We start from the raw sequence: 17,552 nt of genomic DNA on the forward strand, positions 1-17,552 counted from the left end.
CCACAGCCAGCCGACAAGCAGTTGTCGGCTGAACTGAATTACTGGGAGCCTCACCTGGCCATAGTCAAGCTCGAGCGGGTAGAAGCGGTTGGGCTGCTTGACGAAGTCCTTGCGATCCTCCCAGAGGTTGCCAGTCTTCTCTTCAAAAAGGGACTTGAAGTGTGTCTTGGCCTCATGCAGCGAGTCCATCTCTTCTACCTTGTTACCGCCTACACTCGTTCCCACACGACCCCATGCACGGAACACCCAGTACCTGCAAGAGGGGCAATCAAATACCTACAGCTTTCACATCCAGCACTTCAGAGGCCAACAACACTTTCACTTTGGCTAAACTAGTTATTGATGAGTAGTATATGCTATTAAAACAGTATAGGAAAAGCTGCAAGGCTGGTATTTACCTAATTTTCTTATTAGCAGCCTTCATATTAACACCTTAGTAGACAACGCATGTAACAGGTAGTTAGAGAATATGATGCAAATCCCAGCACGTCGACCCGAAGATTTTTAGTATGCCACAGGTACCCGTTGCCAGCGCCCAATCTCAGCAAGTGATAATGACAGGTGTGTGTGTGGTCACGGCCCCTCACGACTCACCTGTTCTTTTTGTCACTCTCCAACAGCTGCAGCTTGTAGTAGGAGTTGGTGCCTTTGTTCACATCGACGAGACCCAGGACCGAGCTGTAGATTTCGTCACCCTTGGCATAGACGTGCGCGACATCGGCCAAGCCTGCAAGAGTGGCACATGAATGCTTATCACAGCAAAACAGCACGAAGGTGGCAACCGTTATGTTACGACTTTATTATCACTCTGCATCCGTGACAAATTGTCGGTAGGCTCGTTCGTGCCATGTTCCTACTCGGCTTGGAACCGTGCGGAGCCTGCCCTAGATCAGAGCCACAAGAAGTGTGCCTGAGCTGCTCGTGCAAACGGCTCCCCGGAAAATCTACGGGCGCAGTGGTCAGCCGCGCTGCTCCGCTCAGAACTCCAAAACCAACTTTGGGCCGTCCAGCCAGCCACGGAGGCCGTACGGGAGCAGCAGCTCCCTTAGTACCTCTGCATCTTTTAACACAAGGAAACAAGCAAGCACCTGAGTCAGGCTCCACAGCTGCCAACCCCTTCACAGTTAGCTTCATGGTCGAGGGGCCACTCTTGACAAACATCCGGTCCACTGGAAAAAGAAAACAGCAATAAAGGTAAGAATGAAACAAGTGCTAAAGTGTCAACGAAGTATTCCAGCAAATGAAATGTAGAGATTGCCAAATAGCGATTCTTTAAGTCAAGTCAAACGCAAATGAAAGGGTGACAGCAATTTTAATGTGAGTCTAATGATGGTTACAGTGAATGGCATACGAATCAAACGGCATGCAGCGAATCAAATTGCTCATGCCTAATTATAACACTTCTTTTAAGAAGCAGCAAACACCTCAATAGTTCTGTAATTACTCTGGTAGGCTTTATAATTTCTATTGCACTTATTCACAATTTGACAGAGAAATAATGTCTACACGTCCAATTCACTTGGAGATCATATCAGGTAAGTGTGGCTCACTCAAATATCTTTTTAAAATTTTAAGTGGCAGCGATTCAATTTGATACCCAATCGAATTACAGCTATTTGATTCAAGAATCAAACCTTTTAGAGTTTCCTACTAAATTTACTATGAAAGGAACTACGGCACTGCTATCATTCAGCTACCATGGGAATGACAGCTAATACATGGATTTGTCCAATCTTCATGCTTGTGTCTCGAGTAGTTCCTGCGCACTTGTTTACTACACTTCACCTTCCTTCATTCGCCTAAATCTCCAAGCAATCCAATTTGTCAAAACGCAGAAAGCAATTAGCCTCTGCAATGCGTGCAGAATAACTGCGAATTGTTGCATTTGCAAAACAACATTTTGTTGAAGACAATCAGTTTTGCAGAGTCGCAAAGCCGTTCAAAGCTAGATGGATGAAGTTGAGGCAAATCCATGCATAAACCATCATTCCCGTGTTGGCTGAACCGTCAAGCTTGCCGCTCCCGTAGACACTAGCGCCACAATTCTCTCTATACTGGTTTTTGCTGGAAACACTGCGCTGAACCCCAACAGGGTTATGTTGCCATCTACTTGAAATGTGTTTAATAATCACACCACTGAAAAACTTAATTGTGACATGCTGAGACATACAGCAGTGCTTACTTTGTGACTTTGACTTGTACTTCTCTATCTTGGAGCCGGCCTGAATTGAGAGAAGACGAAAAAACATGCAAGAAAAGAAAAACGTCACTGCAGCGGAATTCTAGAGCACCAGGTTGGCTGAGCTGAATGAGGCCAGGTCAGAAAATGACAGGCATCACAGTCTCGCTTTAAAACATGGCACGACATTTCCTACTTGCGATGTTTTGCAACAAATGAATGGCCAAGTCCTCTAAATCTTAGAGAAAAGTGTAATGAAGCTGTAACGAAGCTCTGCACGGCAAAAGCACAATGGGGCAGCGGGGCCAGCCGTGGAGCCGCTTACGAAGGCAAAGTTTGTGTATAACCCGCACCCCACCATTACCGTCAAAATTTTAAAAAATTTTGGTGCAGGTTACAGATGCAAAAATACAGCACTGAATTCACTCCATTCTCTGGTCACTGCTACTGCCAGATGCAAGCGTGAGAAAATATTGCTCCGTAATGTCACGGCAATGTTGACAACGCCAGGTTTCGCTTTTCGAAAGCAACTTTTGCATCAAATAAGGGCCCAGAAAAGCCCGGAGAGCAGCAGACAATTGCTGTTCAAATTACCAGAGGTAGTTTAGGGGCCCAACAAAGTGTGGAAGTGTCCTATACATTCCCAGAGAAACTACAATTGTTCATTCTATTTACAAAGCCTGTCATGGTTAGAACATATTTATTAACAAAGAACTAGCCAAATGCAAGTGCCGCTCTCTCCTCAGGAGGAAGAAAAAATAAGCAAAGTAAACTTGAGCAAAAGCTGTCCATAAGTTTCGCGCAAGACACACAAAATGTTTTTCTTCTTTAAATGAGTTTGTTACACTTAAGTAAGCCTACACCAAACACTCGCAGATAACTAAAATGACAGATTCTTAGTCATCACAAATCTTAACACCTAAGAAGACACGAAAAAGGAGAAAACTTAGCTGTATTAGTATATTACCCTTTCTACAAAGGCGAAAAATTCAAGCCAACCATGAAGAGAGGCTCAGAAAAGGGGTAAAAACTAAAGAAAGATGGCAGCACCACATTTGAGTTCCCAAATCCCCTCGCCTTGATATCATGGAATTTGATGGCCGTCTGCTCGGGCCGCGTTATTTTTTGTCAGCAAAGATTATCAATACTGCAATCTAAAAAGAGCTAAATACTGAACTTCATAAGTTTCAAGAACTAGCAGCCCCAAAAATACGAGAAAATACTATGTATATAATAAAAATGAAAATTTGACCTTTATTTTGTCTCCTATTAATGAATCTACTACCTCAAAGTTAGCAGAAATATAGTTTTAAAAGAACGATTATCAGTTTAAACTGACTGTTTCTTTTTTTTTTCTTTGATGCCCCTTCAAAAAGGCATGGCATTCTCACAACCTGAAGGGATCCTCACCTATAATTAGGTGCTTTGAGATGCCATATGGAAAACTGCAGCAACTGTACCCCATCTATTATTAGGTGCTTTGGGATGCCACGTGGCACAAATGAAGCCCCTCAGACCCCCTATCACTGGGCTTGTTTATGCCCACATAGTTTCAGCAAGAGTTTGCATGGTAGAGGCTCCTTCCCTAAGCAGTCCACCCCAAAGAAATCCAAGTCTTCGGCAAGCGGAAGCCTGTATTAATTTTTACGGGTGAGTAAACAATGAGGCAACAGGCTTCGAACCTATGACCTCCCTCATCCGTGGCGGACACTAGATCACCAGCACGCCCATGTACAGGCGCCGACAAAAGTGGTGTACTCCATGCAGCAGGAGCCGGAGCAACGGCAAACTGCATCGCAACGCCATCTACAGGCAGCATCTGGGATCGAGACGGCCAATGGGTGCTTTTTATTATCTTCAGGCATGTTGACTCGTGTGTTGACTCGTGTGCATGTGTCGTGTGTTGACTCGTGTTGACTCGTGACTCGCTTGACTCGTGTCAATGTTTTGTGCTTCAGCTTGCCAAAGTGCCGAGCGACGCAGCCGCAGTAGCAATCTGCGTGGAGTATGCCACTTTTGTCGGCGCCTGTACGTGCTCTGCACGTACAAATTTCTGTCCTCCTGTGTACGCTCCGTATCTGTACAGGGATTTGTACTAGTGATCCCTGCTCACCAGAAAGCGCTGTGCATTTGCTGTCGGACCCTGTTATGACCAAGCCGCCACAGTCTTCAGGGGCCCAGCGTATCACAAGGTCCAGAAGAATGTCAAAAGCATGCGAAATCTCAAGCTCTACAGACTTCATGCAGGCATCGTATTTATTCTATATTAATGCAGACCTCACTTTCCCAAGAAAATACTAGGTCCGAAAATTGCCCTTGCATGGAATACGAAGAACTGCCCTTGCGGTGTTGGAAACCGTGTAATGTCAAATCCCAGTGTAATTGTCACTGCTGGATGGTGATAGAATAAGTCTTTATGTACGATATTGGCTTAACACACTTATCGTTTAAATGTGCTTTCATAATAACACTGAAAGCGGCACACCGTAGTCATGCTATTCAAGAAGTCGTTCTTTCGCCATCCATGGTTGCCATTTTGCGCAAGCAACGGAGATGACTCTGGCTAGGCTGGCCCTGATAATAGGTTGTTGCAAATGCCATGAACACGGTTTTGGTTTCATGTCGGATTGCATCGTCCAAGCAATTTGTGGAAGAATTTTCTTGAAAAAAAGAAAGGTGCTTTTAGAATTCAGTAACTACTGTAAAAAAATGGGTGTAAGCTGTTTTCACTTTCAGATATTCCTGAGGCAGGCCGAAAATAGGCGTTTTTCAACAGAAGACGTGTTTGACACATTCACTGTACCCTAAGCCGCACCAAGACGAATGCTGATGCTATTGGAGCCACCACTGTGGTCACCACTCGAGTCACACGCATGTGTGATGGCAAACATAGCTTAATTTGTCTGGCAAAGGCTAATTTCAAGGTCAAAATAAGTGCAGCTTTGTTAAGCTTTATGTGCCGGCGCCATACATAGATATGTGTGGGTATCGGCAGAGACATTCAGTCGGGATCAAATGAACTGATAAATCTACTTAACCAGAGTCTAATTAAACAGACGTCTACTGTATACAGTAATCAAACATTGCGGTCACCTACAAAGCCAGCTGCCTGCTGCTCTTGCATGACATTTATTCTTTACTGATGACAAAGAGAGCGCCATCCCGCATTAGGCCTGCACATATCACGTAATTTCTTTTTTTGAGGAGGAGGCAGAGTTTTCCTAGGGAGTATTCTCAGGCGATCACTTTTGGAAATAGTTTCACTTTCGCATAATTTGCCATGCCTTGGCACCAAACATGTCCCTGACAAGTGTTTCTGGCGCTCTGCCAAGCTTGCTGTCTTCGCCCAGTGCCAAGAGTGCTGTTGGCCGTATACTTTGAGGGGTCAAATGCCGAAATGAGCCAAGTCCCACGAAAGCGAAACTAACTCCGAAAGTGATCACGCGAGAATCAAGTCATCTTCTGTGCCATGGAGGTAGTTTCAGATTAAGCACTTCTTAAAAAAGACTGCACAACTATTTCATTCGGGGCAGTACCACGCCCCTACGACATCCACAGATTGAGCCAATTCGACCGGCCTCGCAACTATGAACTCGTTGACATTGAGCCACCGAGCCGCGGTGGAATTTTCCAGCTCGTCGGCCATCAAAATTGCTCATCTCTTAAAGCAGACATCACATCAAACACGCTGAGTCGCCGTAATGTCACGAATTAACAGGGTCAAAGTGTGAAAGGCCGCAGGGTACTGCGCACTGTAACCGTAAGACCAGCCACAAGCACAGTGAAAATGGTGTCCTTTCGCACGAAAAAACATTTTTGGCTTTGGTCAACTCGTCTATGGAATGAATCGAGGTATAGAGGTGCAGGTTGCCAACGTAACACTAAATACTGTGGGACTTGACATATTTAGCAGAATGCGTTGTTGGGCAAGTTGGTTCGTTGTAATTGGAAACATTGGTTGCACTTTTTTAGACAATCACAAGGAAGGCAGACAGGACAGGCGCAACATTGCGCCTGCCCATTGCGCCTGGACATTGCGCCTGTCCTGTCTGCCTTCCTTGTGATTGTCTAAAAAAGCGCAACCAATGTTTCCAATTAACATATTTGTTTTGAAATGGTCAATTTTGCCATTACTTGTATGCAACACAAGGGTCGAGTTCAAGCAACGAAAATTATTTTAAAAACTTCCATTACAATAAAGTAAACACAGTACTCTAACAGCTTTTCTACCACCAGTTTCAGTTTGGTTTCCAAGGAAAAGTATGTGTATTGACGTTACACAGAAAGTAGTCACATAGGAGCAGAACACTATTATTTTGGCACTTGTTTGAGCTCACTCATTCATCTGCTATACTGCTTCTGGTTGCAAGGGCCAATGTACTGGCACTACATACCACTGCCCATTACAAAACACGGGCTGACCAGAGCAGCAGATGACATGCGAGAAAGAGCAAAAACAGAAGTTGAACATGCACAAAGGAATGGACACAGCTGAGGACACAGCAATGTGCAACATGCGTGATGACCGTCTTGTGCGCTCCATTTCTGTACAGGGCCTTGCACTACACAAACCCTGCCCCACCTGAGGAAGCCTTGTGTCCTTAGTGTTGGACCTTGCAATAACCGGGTCACAGTCACTCGAGCAGCCCAGCATGTTCTCAGGTCCACATCAGAAATATACGCAGGCAGCAATAGTATTCGGTGCTCGAGAGCTCTTTGTCTCCACAAAACACTATGCTAAGCTTACCCTTCAGCTTCAAAAAAATAATAAACTGCTCAATCAATCAATCAATCAATCAATCAATCAATCAAGAGAAGTCTTTAGGTCTTGTCCACCTCTCCAAGTTGCAAAAGAACAAATACTCTTGCTGGCAACTACTAAACAAACTTGAATAAAATGTAAAAGAAACCCAACTAGCAGCAGCCCCTTATCCAAGCGACAACCACTATGGGCCACATACGATAATTGGACACACTTATTTTTCCCAAGAAAAGAAATCCTGTATCTTGTACTCAGATATGAAACTGACACCACGTTCGCGGTGTTGGCTATAGTGGCCACCGTGATAGAATCAGGTAAATACAGCAACTGTCTCATCCTCAGGCAAGCTACAGACATGTCATATACAGTTAAACTTCGATATAATGAACTTCAATATAACAAAATTCTCAATATAATGAAGCAATTAATAATATAATAATAATATAATAATAATAATATATAATAAATAATTAATAATATAATGAAGCAATTAACTTTTCATAACCTGACAAAATTAATAAAATTTGTGTCATGAAATTCACATCAATCTGCATGAATTTCGACATTACTCACATCGCCGCCCCACGGTGCAAGCTTGAACTGGTCAACGTTGGTGGCGGCACCCCCGCTGGCCAGGGAGTCGACAAAGTTCTCAGACACGACATGTACGTTGAACGTCTCCGCTTCCTTGACACGCTTGCTCTTCTTCTTGACTTCCTCTGCATTGAGTGAAAGGGCACCGAAAGACTGCACTGAGCACCCAACACAACTCAACAAAGCTTCTTCGTAAAAAGTTTTTGTACAAATAGTTGAACTTAAACTGACCACAAATAAAACAATTTATCAAACGTAGCGAAGCAAATTCGGGACATCTGCTATGTTGGCATTATTAATTTTGAGCACGGCCTCATTAATTTTTACTGCGGCCACGATCGACGTGATCCTGGTTGGCGATTACACAGTTCAGAAGGCATGCGGCCAACGTGGTGCAATGCGTGGCAGCAAAAGCAAGAATAAAGGCTAGTCGTTGACGGATTTTTCGGACTCCAAAAATTCGGACATGATGGATATTCTGAACTTCACAAATGCACCATCACAGAGCTAATGTGACTTCACGAATAATTTATCGGATGAATTTGGGCCCCAAAGTTTAATTTCCGCACTACGCTGCTCACCCTTCGAGACCGCCAAAATTCATGTTGGATTTTCCGCTGGCTTGGCGCCAAGTGACCCGCTTTATAGCCTCCAAGATTGAGAGATATCGACAAAGTGTGTGTGCCATCCTCTAATCTCGGAGGCCATGGTCCCTCTTTCTTGGCTGATAGAGCACTCCAGGGAACACCACATTTCTTTTTTTCGATCAGCACTACCAGCCAGTCAGACAACAGACCTTCATATGCTGTCTCATGGCACCAAGACTGCCAAATTCAAGGTCTTTGCTATGCAGCAAGTGAGAAAAATGAACGGAACCAAAGCACTTCACGGTAGAGCATCACATGCCTAACATGCATTCAGCTCCCATCTATGGCAAGTTCTCTTGTCATCCACTTTCATTTCCCTGTGCCTTACTATTTTTTACACTTCACTTAAAAAATGGCAGTTTACTTCCCATTTGCTTTCCCTAGCTTTACTGTCTTATAGCTTCCCTTGGTTAGACAAACGGACCCAGGCACTTAAGCCAAACCAGCCTATAAAGTAGTAAAGGCATGGCGCAGAAGACCAGGACTTAAGAAGAACACAAACGACAGGACCGGCGCCACTCACAACTAAGTTTATTTTCGCAACAAGCCTGCCTTATGTAGGTTATTCACGCCGAGTCGCGCACAATACTTTAGAAGTTAAAAAAAAACAGCAATCTATCGACCACGCAGGAATCTTATCTGGCACATAATATTGAATAAGCAAACAAGAACCACACATGGATCAGCACGGGAGGCAATTGATCTAGTATCGTCCTTTTTCAAGCCAACGGGGACAAAAACCAGACAAAAAGTGCTGTCTACGCTTCACTACCAAACTATCCACAACATAACACACTTCAAACGCCTAAGGCCCAGTCAGTGATAAAACCCACACGACTATGGGAATAATGACCAACGAACAACACAGAAAAAACATGAAAAATGCGTCTAAGTACAGTGTCTGTGTCAAAACTAAAATCTCTAATAGTCACTCAATTAAAAAATTGATAAAACATGTGACTGCACGAAAAAAAAGAACCACATGACAAACAATGAAAGTGGCACCGGTCCTATCGTTTGTGTTCTTCTTGAGTCCTGGTCTTCTGCACCTTGCCTTTACTACTTCAAGCATGAACCAACTAGCCCAAGCAAGAGTTTTACTTCAGCCTATAAAGCAAAACCGATCAAAAGAATGGGTTGCTGAAGAAGGTTGGCGCAACACTCCCGAGCCTTACCCGCAGTCGAGATGAGACAGAGGGTCTTCTCAGACACCTTAGCCGCCACCTTGGCACCGAGGGGTGTCAGCTTCTTCTTGAGTTCCTCAACCGGTGTCACTGTCTTGCCAAACACCACCTCCAGGCCATCCAGGGGCCGCTGCTTGCCAACACTGCCGCTGGAACATTATGACGAGAGATGGGCACCCGGAGCAAAAACGCACACTGCACGGAAATTTCATCAATTTATCGACTGCCAGTCTGACTTGTAGCACCACCTAAGAGCAGTATTCGAAGTGGGGATGCCCATTTATTTATAGCTAATGTGAACGTAAGAAAGTGGTCAACTGGTCACCACATCGGCTGTGGCAAGATACATGAACTGGTCCCTGTCACGTAATAATGCTCCTTCTTACTAAAATGCCTGCCTCCTAGGTGGTGCCACAGATTCATTTAAAGATGTATGCTGGTTTATCGTTTTAATAAAAAAGAAACACATTATTGAGGATCTCCTATGGTAAATGTCGCAATTCTGTCGCATCAGCTGGATTACTTGATGTGGCAGACGCTACTTGCAAGGCAAACTGCAGTGATGTTAGCGAATTAACAAAAGTACGCTACATGCCTCAATAGCACATGCCTCAATAGTAGAATTGAAGCTGAGCTGTAATGAAGTAGTATCCATTATATTCTTTGGAGAATGCAAATTATTATGGTTTAGCCAGGGAAGACGAGCTACCCGAGCGAAATGGCTTAGCTAATGTTTTATATCCATTATGGCCACAGGGACGAAACTTATACTTTTGCTCCAATTTTATGTTTGATTGCGCACAGTTGATATGATATATTCAAAAAATATTTGTGTCTACAAATGATGAATACTTGATTCAAAGACAAAGTCAAATAGCACACCACAGTGCAACCCCATTGATACATTCCTCGCTGTTTAATTTCCCCAGCTGCTACATCGCGTTTTCGTGGTACCGACCTAAAGCCCATTGGTTCCTGTGTATTATGCTCACATTTTATGCCACCATTTTGAAATGTTCTATCTTTCGTTGCATTCAAATGCGGCGGTCACATGAATTTATTGATGCAGATGCAAATGCGAAAGTACAAAATACCAGCGGTATTTTTTTGTCAGTCGCATGTCACAGTGCAACTGTAGTTTTTGCCAGCTATCTAAAGTGCGCTTCACCGCAATACCACCGTGTTATGCGGTGAATTAAAGGTAGAAAGGGGCTACTGTCGCGAAACATAGCACAGGCACCTTAATTATATTAGCGCACAAAACATTTTCAGAGCTATTTCTGGTGTTGCGATGGCAGATTTGAGACCTTCATCGGTGTTATGCTTTCCTGACTGTTACGTTGTTTTCCAGTGTCTATTGAAAAACGTATCAATGGGGTTCTGCTGTATTCGACATGTTATCTTATATTTTAAAATATTTGCACACTCCTAGATTAATTAGTAAAGCTAAGGTAAGGGCTTTTTTACAGACAAGGAAATGGGTACAACAGAGGCAGCATTGTAAGGCACTGTCACAAGTGAGTGTTGCTACTAGAATGTTAGCAGAAAATTACTTTTTAGCACAAATGTTTTCTTTATGCGACAGCATCCTACATTCCGGACAGGGAAACTGGTGTTCAGTGGTTTGTAACACATATTAAAAACGTTCTGAAGTTGAAAATTACTACACCGTTCCCGCGAGTAAGAAATAAAATTCAGTTTGTTAGCATGCCATAGTAACGAAGGTGAACAGCACATTTCAACTAAGCCTCTTGTTTCAACAGACCTACTTCTGCAAAGAACACTGATATTGCATTGTCTGCATGCTTCTGGGGCCACAACTTACTTGGCTGACGTCGATGCCTCTGAAGGCTTCGGAAGGTTCTTTGGGAAGACACGTTTCTTTGTGACACTCTTGTAGTTGTTGCTGAAAACAGAAAAGTAAGAAAAAAGGTCAGATGTCCCTCTCTCCGCATCTATTTCACAGTAGTGAGGCAAGATGGGCAGCTCCCGCAGAACCAAAATTTTGAACACAAACATTTTACACCCGCTGTAAGGGTAACTTTCCCTTAATAAAGCTGGTGTCACTGGCATAGGCATTTCAATCACTCAGGTTTATCAATAAGCCTGTAGAAAAACAGCTGGGACCTACCTAATCCTGTAGAACAGTCTAGATTTACTGTGGCACCCTTTTGATGAAAAACCACCTTTTTTTCTAAAGGCCCCCAAAGAAATTCAGTAAGGAGGCTTGGAAATAAACCCTACGAGGAAAGTGTGGGTTCCACTACAGTGGTTCTCTGTCCTGTGTACTGTGCCATTTTATCCCTGGCACAAAAACTAGAACAAGCTTGCATCCACTTAAAAGCCGGCCACGCCTGTTCTCCACTGCAGCAGACGACGCACTACTCACAGGAAAGGATAGGTTTCCTTGAACTCTTGCGGAACCTTGAATGGCACTCTGGTCGGCTCGAGCGTCACATAGGTACACTTGGTCCACCCACTGATGTTGCCAGTGCACGTGTAGCCATGCGTCCTGCGCGTAAGGACGCCAAGATGAGACGGCTGGAAAAGGGGCAATGCCAGGGCAATGTCTTAACTGGCACTCCTTGTTCTAGTATTTTAGTACTACTCCTTTAAGCACTTCGTCTGGCCAGTCAATGAAGTGGCTGTGGGTCACACAGCCACATCGCCATCAGAATTGGCTGTTCCAGTATGTCTGGTCAAAACGAAGTGAATAGTATCGGCCCCAAAAAAAGTCCTTAACATCAATCACACCACCACCAGAAGACCTGGTATCCCCGTCGGGCCCTTCATTTCTGCATAAGGACACAACGGAGTACTTCATCGCTGCATTATTGTCCTACCGTTAACACTTTCTCCAACCAAGCGTGTGCAGCCCAAGGCAGGCAGTATCAGTAACAGTGGAATGGCAAGACTGTGCACATTATAGTGTTGAGCTTTGTTTAAGGTAATAGCAACAGGAACATGAAAAAAAAAAAGTTGTTCACTCCTAACATCATTCCTTTGTTACAAGCATATGGCAGCAGCTGCTCACTTTAGGAGGCAGAAACACACAAAAGAATCAATCACAATCCCCTTCAGCACCACTACATCTTGGCCTCTACGAATACAGATATTTTTTTATAAATAATATCTCAAATTTAAAAAAAAACGAGACGATTCGGCCTTTGTACAAGAGGCAAAACGTCTCTTGGTTGATGTCCACTCTTCTTTTCCACATTTACCGTATTTACTCGCATAATGATCGCACTCGCGTAATGATCGCACCCCTGAATTTTGTCGTCAAAATTCGATTTTTTTAATTTCCCGTGTAATGATCGCACCCCGAACTTGCCGCAGCGATATGTGGTGTTCCAAGTCTAGCTAACAATGATCGCGCTTACCATCTGTCGAATGCTACGCGAACGACTCGCCTGCACGCACCAAACATTCTTAAGTGGACGCCTCATTTCATTACTTTCATCACTTTCCGCACTTCCATGACAAAAAGAGGTACAACCAAACTTGCCTTTATTATGGGTAGGCTTTATAATCGTTGTGGTCAACAAAAACAAAAGAGGCGCCTTTCGATTCTTTTCATCTGCACTCGTGAGCACGCAACAAATCGCGCGCGGCAATGATAGTAGCCACGTTTACACGGATACGTTAAATGTGTACCCTATTCATACGCCGACGCTTGTAACACAGCTAAGATATTCGCCCACCCTTAGCGAAAACGTGCCGTGTTAGGAGAGTAGTGAAACCGGTGCCGCAGTTTCCGCAGCACACCGGCCATGCGTTTCCCCTCAAAGTGGACATGGCTACGTTATTGCCGCAAACTTGCCGATATTAACGATAATATTCATCACTGATGAGGGAAGAAACATTTTCAATGCACGTAATGTACTCACAAGAAAAAAAAAAAATCGCGTTCGGCGCGTTCAGCTTGCTCTGCCGGCCGCCATTTTTGTTTTGGTGTCCCGCACCCGCATCCCGCAGCAAACGCGGGACGAAAAAAAAAATTTTTTTTCGTGGGAAATTTAACCCGCGTAATGATCGCACCCCTGAATTTGCGTCAATTTTTCTGGCGAAAAAAGTGCGATCATTATGCGAGTAAATACGTATTCTATTCGTTTAAAATCAAATTTCAATGGAACTTAGTGCTGCAGGAAATCCGAACATACTACTATGTTTCAGGAAACAAAATGTACATAAATTTAGCTGGGAATGGTCCCAACCAACGGACAAAAAGGACTATGCAAAAGGTTACCATTATGATAAATAACTGTGAAGTTATGTGAACCAACAGCACTTATAGAGTACTGAGCATGAGACAGGCCAGCACGGAGACAAGCACACCTTCCGAAACTGGGCGGTGCACCTGCGCATGCAGCGACATCTTGGAGGCCACACGTGAAGACTGACTAGGCTGTCAAGTTCACGCAACTATGTCGAGAGTCGTACACTCAGAGCAATAGATGCAAAAATATTATGCACATTTAAGAGAGCGAGTCGCTCACACCTCCAACCCCGTTGCCGACTGTCGATGCACAACAAAGAAACTTGCCTCATATTTCAGGGCAAGAGTGTCGCGGCACTAGATAGTTCAGTATATCCATAACACGCTCAAGCATGTCTGGCATAAAAATATTAATGCACATGTAGTTTGTAAAATTTAGTACTGTCAAAACTTCAGTATATCTGTGTTTGCTACAACCGAAACAGATAGAGAAAAAAATATTTCACAAATGCGTGCCAATCTGGGCAACTGACACATCAAGCCCAGTGAAGATGCAGTATAAGCGAATTCTCAGACCTTTCATCGAAGGTACTAGAGCTCTGGTTGCTGGCTGTTCTTAACATAAGTACCTATGCAGATGGCATTGCTGGACCACAACATTTGCTTTCACTGCCGCAGCTGTACAAACCCCTGGCTGACCTCCAACGTGACGCCGGTAACATGTGATGTGATAAACAAAATTCACAGTAATGTTTAAAAACAGCGCTAAAAACGTACGCCGGACAACAGAATAGAGGATGGGACACACATCAGCACCGTGTGTGTCCCATCCTCTATTCTGTTGTCCAGTGTAGGCTTTTAGCGCTGTTTCTAAACATTATGGAAAACCACCAACTCGCCCAATCTGCCGTTCTTCTTCAGAAAATTACGGACTACTGGCTAAAAAAAATTTTCAAATCCTTGTCTATTCGGACGAGGTGGACGCAAGTAACTTTTATTTTATAATCATTGACAATTACATTTCAATATATTCGAAACTATGGCAGTTCTTTAACATTTTATACTAAGTACACCACCACATGTAGCACCACGAAAACAGCTGCAGAACTTCCTTTAACAGCATCACTGCAAAATTATTATCAAAACGAGGAGACATCAGCTGGATGGATGGTAAACAACATACTGGAGTTTCAGCTGGCCCTCTTTGCATTCGGGACAGCGTGCCGGAACACCAAAGGCCATGCAGTCCGACAGAAGGTCCAAGATCTGCAAGAGCAAAGCAGACGTGGCAAGTCTTCGTAGCTAATCACCATGTCAGCAAACATGGGCTGCCCAACATAACAGCCAACTACATGAACAGACACATGTACACCCTTGAGAAAAAGTATACACACCACAGGTTCACCGAAAAAACAATTCATAATTCAGACGCAGGCATATATTGACGAGCGCACTGGAAATTTTGCAATGACTGATTTGGGCTGCAGCTCTCAATTTTTCAAGTTACATTACAGGCAGAGAAGAAAGCTAGGCCTTATGCAAAAATCGTTGGTCTGTATACTCTTCTTCAGGGGGGGGGGGGGGGGGCACTTCAGAAGAACTTGTTCTTAGCCCAGCTGGTGGTCATAATTACCGCTAAAGATGCAAAGAACGACCACATTTACAGCCTAATTAAACTTTGGAACATGCATGTTCAAGGCACACGCAGCTCAAAAGAAGTAGCTGTCTTTCCACATGCACTCAGTACTAATGCCTTTATCCTTTGAGTGTTACTGACACACATATATGCGTAGTAGTGATTGAGTGTTTCAAGTTTCATGTTGCAATAAAACTAAGTGCACACTTAAAACAATTCTGCCACTCAAAACTACATGACTGCAAGACTTTGATGCCACAATCTGTCGCAACTCACTTCAAACAGATGTTATTACAAGAGCACATTTTACACTAAAGATATTAGTGTACAGTCAAACCCGGATATATAAAACCTGAAGGAAATCATAAAAAGTCTAGCAACATCGCTATATCTATAGTCTATAATAGTTTATAATCTACAGCAACAGCGCGGGCGAGGAGACAGCAGCGATGTTTCCGTGGATAGCTCGAACGATGACAACTGATGAGTTCATGGACAGAATGGTTAATTTTGGGGCTTTCACAATCCTTTAAGAAAAACGAACAATTTCCTGCAGTCCCCTGAAATTTGCTATAGCGAGATTTAACTGCACTAACTGTGGCAACACAGGACTCGAGTCACTCTAATATTGTTCACAATGTTTCCTTCACGATAGCACTTCAGTATGCTACACTGCAAAAACAAAGGCACACAACGCGCTGCCGAATCTGTGCTTTGCAGCAAAAAATTTTGGATGCACGATAACTGTTGTTCCTGAGCTACAGCTTGCCATTAGAGTGAATGTTATCCATTCACATGACTACTATTGCAGCAAGACTGTAGCGATAAGCAAACATCTGTGTGTGCATACAATTAGCATCGGCATCCACAGTCATATTTTCAATGTTGCACAAAAGAACCACCCTTCGACACATACCCTGCTTTCACCAGGAGGGATGTCCAGGCTGTTGAACTCAAGCAGCTCTTGCAGTTCCTTTTTTGAGAGGTTTTTCTGCAGGTCGCCGCGAAGCTTGAAAACACGGTCCGATTGTTTCTGAGGAGAGAAGATGAGAGGCACATTTTTTTAAAGTAATAGCTGGGGCTCAATCTCCGACACTGCCAGTGTCCATCGATAATCCCAAAGTGCTTTGCGAGAATATTATAAACAAATAAAGAAAGGAAGTGACGCAGTGCCCCACAAGCATTCAAACTACAGAGGCACAGATGGCCAGTCAAAGATTCTACCTCTGATACACTCCACCAATGCTATAGCAGAGGGGGTGTTCTTATTCCGGCCAGCATCGGAGACAGTCTCTGTTGACAGCTAAGAAAGCAGCTTCGAGACCAAATAACGAAACGCATCATCTCTGCAACTTGACGCCACCTCATGTTGACAAGAAAAAGCCCAGAAAAGCACATATTTGCAAACTACTAAAAACACATCGTAGCTTTCACCAAGCACACCAGAAGTAAAGGAAGGATAACATTTATCAAACATTCGTCCCATTCTCAAGTACCCTTGCAGTGTATGGGACCCACATGCACAGAATCTCGTCGACTGCCTGGAAATGGTTCAGAATCAAGCTGCTCGCTTCGCGACTAATCATTTTAAGTTTCCTAACAGTATTACAGAAGTAAGAAACTTGCTTGCTTGGCCGAATCTGTCAACGTGGCAGAAGCTTGCCTCCACTACCTTCCTACGCGACGTCTAACTTATTTGCACAGCCCTAAACGGGACATTTATTTAGAATCACCAGCTTACATGTCTAGACACTGTGACCACCCATTTAAGATCAAAGAAATAGCCACAGATACATCTCTCTTTATGAATTGTTCTTCTCTTTTCTAGCTAGCATTGGAATCACCTTCCATGTGATGTCATGGCAGTGATCCGTGAAGAATGTTTCAATGAAGCTGTGAACCAACATGTGTGAAATGGATAGAGCTACATTTGCACCTTCTGTTCGCTGTCTTCTGTTCACTGTTCCTTCTGTGCATTTTCTGCATCACGAACATGTTACTACACACCCTTTTGTTGTTTGTCACAAGCTCCCTTTTGGACTACACCATTTTGTTATATCAGCACATTTAATCGATCTTGGTGCTACTAATCACCCCTACTGTAATACCCTCAAGTAAATGTAGATATTGAAATGAATAAAAAATAAGAAAGTGCGACTAGATTTTCTTGTGCACAGCCGACCTCCCCATCAAGCTTCCAAGCCTTCTGCTCAGCTACCATCCGGTTAGGACAGCAAAGTAGTCTGCATCGCTTTTAACTTCACTGCATTGTTTTTTGCCGGCTTCAACAGAATTTGAATGAGACTTAATATGGCTGCTGTCTGCCTGTCT

General features: G+C 43.7%; 1 protein-coding gene across 1 annotated transcript in view; it reads right to left on the bottom strand.

Moving 5' to 3' along the window:
• The window catches only part of Parp1 (Poly-(ADP-ribose) polymerase), a 68,234-nt gene that overhangs the window by 27,265 nt on the left and 23,417 nt on the right, over positions 1-17,552 (bottom strand). Inside the window, exons 7-16 of the mRNA XM_065444671.2 lie at positions 16,138-16,254; positions 14,769-14,851; positions 11,756-11,878; positions 11,192-11,272; positions 9,358-9,515; positions 7,515-7,660; positions 2,183-2,222; positions 1,089-1,169; positions 595-727; positions 55-253 (exon numbers count right to left, since the gene is read on the bottom strand). Of these exons, the coding sequence (XP_065300743.2) occupies positions 55-253; positions 595-727; positions 1,089-1,169; positions 2,183-2,222; positions 7,515-7,660; positions 9,358-9,515; positions 11,192-11,272; positions 11,756-11,878; positions 14,769-14,851; positions 16,138-16,254 (1,161 nt within the window). The remainder of the gene's footprint in view (positions 1-54; positions 254-594; positions 728-1,088; positions 1,170-2,182; positions 2,223-7,514; positions 7,661-9,357; positions 9,516-11,191; positions 11,273-11,755; positions 11,879-14,768; positions 14,852-16,137; positions 16,255-17,552) is intronic.

This window comes from Dermacentor albipictus, chromosome 10 (assembly GCF_038994185.2).
Source record: "Dermacentor albipictus isolate Rhodes 1998 colony chromosome 10, USDA_Dalb.pri_finalv2, whole genome shotgun sequence".
In the NCBI taxonomy this organism is placed as follows: domain Eukaryota; kingdom Metazoa; phylum Arthropoda; class Arachnida; order Ixodida; family Ixodidae; genus Dermacentor; species Dermacentor albipictus.